This window comes from Sceloporus undulatus, chromosome 2, assembly GCF_019175285.1.
Source record: "Sceloporus undulatus isolate JIND9_A2432 ecotype Alabama chromosome 2, SceUnd_v1.1, whole genome shotgun sequence".
Taxonomy (NCBI): domain Eukaryota; kingdom Metazoa; phylum Chordata; class Lepidosauria; order Squamata; family Phrynosomatidae; genus Sceloporus; species Sceloporus undulatus.
In genome coordinates, this window is record NC_056523.1 from 63,308,602 (window position 1) to 63,314,601 (window position 6,000).

Below are 6,000 nucleotides of genomic sequence, written 5' to 3' on the forward strand. Positions count from 1 at the left end.
AAGAGAAGGTTAAGAGGTGATATGATAGCCCTGTTTGAAGGGATGTCATAATGAGGAGGGAGCAAGCTTGTTTTCTGCTGCTCCAGAGACTAGAATGCGGAACAATGGCTGCAAACTGCAGGAAAAGAGATTCCCCCTCAACATTAGGAGGAACGTCCTGACAGTAAGGGCTGTTCGACAGTGGAACAAACTCCCTTGGAGTGTGGTGGAATCTCCTTCCTTAGAAGTCTTCAAACAGAGGCTGGATGGCCAGTTGTTGGGGATGCTTTGATTTAGATTTCTTGCAAGGCAGGGGGTAGGACTACATGGCCCTTGTGGTCTGTTCCAACTTTCTGTAAGAGGTATCATTTTTACTATATTTTTTACTATAGAGAGAGACTTGAGCATCGATGGATTTTGGTAGCCACAGGGGGATCCTGGAACAAACCCCAGCAGATACCAAAGGCCCACTCTATGTGGAGAGAATTGAAAGGAAAATTAAAGCAGGAGGATTCAGGGTTGGGATGCATTAACAATGCAGTCGTGTTTCTTAGAGATTTAAAGATGATAACAATAATTTATTTTAATAGACTACATTTCCTATTTGGCTATGTGTTACAAGAGCTATGGGTTGTATCAAATGACAGCCAGCATGAGTAGAAGGCTCATCCTCTTCCCCTACTTGCATGGTTTCCAAACCATGGGCACATACCTGTTCTCAGCTGATAAATGCTGATGAAGTCGACTATTGATTATACAGCACATGTCTCAACAGGCCTCAGAGCTTCCATAGTATTAGCACCCATCCACCCAAACACACACACAATGGCATCATCAGGAGATGCTGGGAGTGTGGACCACACCAGGTGACACTGTCAGAGGGTATAACACTGGGAAGTAGTATAGCGTCACAAGTTCCTTCCCCCAGAAAGAAAGTGGGGGAGACTCTGCTTGGTGTGTCACTCCTCTTTGGGGGTGGGGTGAGAATGGGGTTGATGTCACAGACCTTTTTCTCTGCTCCCTACTGTCATGCATCCCCTCCTGATTTGTTTGGTTCCTTACTACCATTGTCCCCTGGAGAGGCTGTTTGAAGTTCTTTCCTTGAGGAAAATGTTTTTAATTACAGGAAACTGTAATTATAGGAAACTGTAATTAAAACATTGTTCTTGCTCAGTGGGGCATTCTGTTTTTGCTTTCTCAGCTGGGGGAAAAGGTAGGATGCTGGGTTTTCCAAGATAGGACCCTCCTCCCACTCAGACCTCCATCCCAGGAAGTCCATGGGGTGACACCATGAGATATTGAACTGGGTGAAACCAACCCTAGTGATTCCACTGCACACATGCATGTTCTTTTTAGTTTAAGATTAACCTTTTGAATTTCTCCTTGTGCTTCTGAAGGCATAGGCTGTAAAACCAACAGTGGCCTATTCTGATTATGTCAGCATAAGTGTTTTTAACACTGTTGTACAAAGAGGTACCCATCATCTCCTTACACAATGCCTTTGCCATGTATACACAAGGGCAACCTGGAATTCCCTGGTGCAGCTCCTGTCAGCTGGCCACTCACCTGCTATTGGAGTGACCTTTCTCCTGCTGTTCTTCTCCACCCAGCTGGCTGCTAGGGAAGGGACAAGACATTCTTGCTAAGGGCTTTAGAAATTAGGTCAAGGGCAAAATATTATCACATGAGATCAGGTTGGGGACCACATATGGCTATAGAACCACAGATTTCTCATCTCTCCTTTGTAATGAAACACCATTGCACAATTACAGAGTGGAGTGAACCAGATGAAGCAAAAGGAGCAGTCCTGCCCTTATCACTGTGGGACCAGCAACAGAATTCTGTGGTCCTGAGGCTGGCTGCTGCTATGGTCCCATATGGACCACCAGCAGGAGTCACTTTTTGCCACTCCTTAAAGGTCTTGGCGCAACCTCTAGGCAGTTTGGGGACATGCATTGTTTGAACACAATGCCCCCAAAGCACGCGGAAAGCACTTTATTTGGCCTGTCTGCTCAGGCCACTGTGATTCTGTAGGAATTCCAAAGTGCCAATCTTGTCTTTAAAAAAGAAAAGAAAAAAGATATTCATTAAAAACCCATCTCTCCTTTCCACATTATTTCCAGACAAATTTTTGCTGTAATATATTACTGTGTTCTGTTTTATGTAATACCCAATTAAACACCAAAATAAGAGCATGCTGCATTAATTACTTTATGATCTCTAAAAGCATAATTTATGGGAAATTAAAGGAAAATAATTTAGCTACACCCCCTACAGACCCTGAAGGTAAAAGCACTGAAAAGGGGGAAATGATCAGAACCTCCATGGTGACAGTTGGAAATTAGCATCTCCAAGCTACCAGAGCAGGCATAATTTTAACATAAATTATGAATCTCTTCAGTCTGTCTATTATTTTTTTAACCCAAGCTAAATGAGCACCCAAACTTGTTTTCTGTTGCTCTAGAGCCTAGAACACAACCCATGGATTCAAATAATGAGAAAAATGATTGCACCTAAACATGAGCTATTCAATAGTGAAAATAACTGCTTTGGAGGGCGGTGTACACTCCTTCACTGGAGGCCTTTATAAAAAAAATTCGGATGGGCATCTATCAGAGTGCTTTAGTTATATATTTCTGCCTGGCGGGGAGTTGGATAGATCAGTCTTCTGGGGCCTTTCAACTCTTAAGATTCTATGGCGCATTACAGACCGCTCGTTTGGGGCGGCCTGTAACTGGCCCTTTCCCTGCCGGATCGGGGCCTCAGCTGCCACAGCGGCAGCCTCTGAGGCCCCGATCCGCCACTTTCCAGGCTGCAGGGAAGCGGCAAAAGGCCGCTTCCACTTGGTCTGGAAAGGGGTGTCCTTGGGGCTTCATGCTTTCTCATTTGTGTCGCTGGTGCAGCTGTGTAGAGGCTGCGCCAGCGACACAAATCATGGAAGGAGCTCCAAAACAGAGCTCCTTCCGGACCTGTGGAAAGGGTGCCCCAGGCGCCCTCGTGCAGCCCCACTACATCACTTCCGTGCCGCCCCGTTTGGAGGCAGCGCGGTCGTGACGTAGTCATGGCGGCACCCGTGTGTATAGGGCGCCGCCATTTTCTACACGCTCCGTACATATTAGGGTTAGGGGCGTCAGGAAGTGATACCCCTTCCTAACCCTAGTGCGTGCAGAGCGTGTACTTAACACCCATCTGGAATGGGCCTATGATTCTGCAAGACAAATATTCACTGCCTTACCAGTTCCTGGATATCTAGAGGGTGCCTGGTTCTAACACTTTCTTCCCCAGTTCATTCTATTGCAAAGAATGAAATTGCTTACAATTATTTAGCACTTTTGGGGAAAGCTCTTTACAGAACTCAGAAAGAAAAGCATTACCTGAAGAAATGAATTAATTCATTTATTTTACAATACTGTTGATGCCATAAGCAAATGGCAAATATTACTTCATTAGCAAAATTACTGCCGTTTTAGAGAAGGAGAGACCACTGGCCACATAGGTGAACAGTGCCACAGAAGCAGGAATGGAAAAATATTTAAAAATATATTTTTTTAATTTGACAAATATGGGTTTTTAAATTTATTTTTTAGTATTGGGAATAATAATAATAATAATAATAATAATAATAATAATAATAAGCTTTATTTATATCCTGCTTCTCTGCTACAGAGACAACTGGAGAGGCTTACAATTTAAAATTCCAACAATACATTATATAAATAACCCAATCTCCCCCCTTAAAACAACAATTGAACATATGACAATTAAAATAATCTATTAAACAGCCCATAAATCAAATTATACACAAAATTAACAGCTTTTCAAACTGGACGAGGGGCTGAAGGAGACACAGCGTGAGTGAACTCCATTTATGGTTGGGGCTTTCCTATTCAGGAAAGAGGAAGAGGTCCATCATGACAGCTTATTAAAAAGCTATCCAATATGACAGATCTCCGGCAGGCCACTCCACAATCTGATCCACAATCTGAAACCCTGATCAAGATAATCCTAGATAGGCAAGAATGTTGGTCATTTTGGATTTATTCGACATGGGGAAATTCACATTTTGTCACTATTGGGGACAATAGCACTTTGCCCCCACCCTCCAAAGCCAGCCTCGCCGCTCTCACCATGGTGGTCAGGGGGTGGCAGGGGGCTACCTTTTTTTCCTCCTCATCCCCCCCCCCTTCTTCCCCCCCCCCCCCCCCCCCCCCCGGCAAGTCTGCAGATATGGAGGGCAGACTGTAAGATGGCAGGACGAGGGAGCGTTCACTCCCCAAGCCTCTTCCCAACCCAGCTGCTTCCAGAGAAGACACAAGGAGGGTGAGTGCTCCCTCCTCAAGCCTCTTCCCAGCCTGGTTGTCTCCGGACAGGACAGCTGGGCTGGGAAGATGCAAGAAAAGCAAACGCTCCCTCCCCATGCCTCTTCCCAGTCCGGTTGCTTCCAGAGGAGGCAGCCAAGCTGGGAAGATGCACGGAAAGTCACCAAGACATCTGGATATCAACAGGGGAAGTGTGACCCTGTTGGTACTTTTGGACAGCGGCCTTTGATACCATTGATCATGGTATCTTTCTGGAACGCTTGAGAGAGTTGGAAGTTGGGGGCACTGCACTGCAGTGGTTCTGATCCTATCTCTCAGGCAGATTCCAGATGGTGGTGCTTGGAGACAGTTGCTCCTCTAAGAGGGTGCTTAAATCTAGCATCCCTCAGGGCACCATCCTGTCTCCAATACTATTTAATATTTACATGAAGCCACTGGGGGAGATCATCCAGAGATATGAGGCAGGATATTATCAGTATGCTGATGACACCGAAATATCTCTCTCCATGTCTCGGATTACTGCAGTAATTAAGGATGGCATCTCTCCTCTGAATGAATGTCTTAAGGCAATAATGGACTGGATGAGGAAAAACAGACTAAACTGAATCCAGATAAGGTGGAGGTACTAACTATAGGGTCCCAGAGTCTGCCTATTTTTTAATTGTTTTAAAATATTTTAACCTTGAATGTTTAATTTATGGTTTAATTTATGCTGGGGGAGGGTTGTGTATTGTTTAATTTATGCTTAGTCTGTATTATGTATTTTATCTCTTTTATTGTAACTCAGCTCGATCTGTAGGGAGAGTTGAGCTAATTATTATTATTATTATTATTATTATTATTATTATTATTTGTCAGCCAGTGCTGGATGGGGTCACACTTCCCCTAAAGGACTGTGTCTGCAGCTTGGGAGTGCTCCTGGACTCGTTCCTTTAGTTGCAACAGCCAGGAGTGCTAGTATCAGCTTCAGCTGATACGCTAACTGCCAAGGGACCTAGAAACAGTCGTACATGCACTGGTAACCTCTCGACTCTACTTCTGTAATGCACTCTACATGGGGCTACCCTTGTGCCTAGTTCAGAAACTTCAATTGGTTTAAAACATGGCAGCCAGATTGGTCACTGGAAAATCTTGAGGCGACCACATAGCTATCTTAAAATCTCTCCATTGGCTTCCTATTAGTTTCCGGGCACAATACAAAGTGTTGGTAATAACCTTTAAAGCCCTTCATGGCTTGGGTCCAGCTTACAGGTGGGAGAGCCTTCCTCCATACAATCCAACCTGCACATTCAGGTCCCCTGGAAGAAATTTGCTGCAGCCAAGGAAGACCAGTTGGCTGCAGTTACCCAGAGGGCCTTCTCATCTGCCGCTCCTAAATTATGGAATGACCTGCCAGAAGAGATCCAATATATCACCACTCTTGGCACCTTTAAAAAGGCTGTGAAGACGGATCTCTTCTGGCAGGTCTTCTCTGACTGACCTCCCATTACACCAATATGGATTGCCCCTTGGTGTACCCCAAGATGTCTTGCTTCAATTTTGTCTATTTTAATCAATTTTAACTTGTATTTTATAGTGTTGTCATTTTAGTTATAAGGTAAGGGATTAGGGGATTATGTATTTTTTAGTTATGTATGTACTGTGTATTTTATTTATGTAACCTGCCTAGATTGTTCTGGAGAGGTGGGATATAAATTAAACC

At 44.3% G+C, this 6,000-nt stretch overlaps 1 protein-coding gene across 3 annotated transcripts in view; it reads right to left on the reverse strand.

Moving 5' to 3' along the window:
• FBLN2 (fibulin 2) overlaps positions 1-6,000 on the reverse strand; it is a 208,492-nt gene that overhangs the window by 52,568 nt on the left and 149,924 nt on the right. For all 3 annotated transcript variants that reach the window (XM_042452149.1, XM_042452150.1, XM_042452151.1), the window contains one exon: positions 1,546-1,596. In XM_042452149.1, coding sequence (XP_042308083.1) covers positions 1,546-1,596 — 51 coding nt within the window. The remainder of the gene's footprint in view (positions 1-1,545; positions 1,597-6,000) is intronic.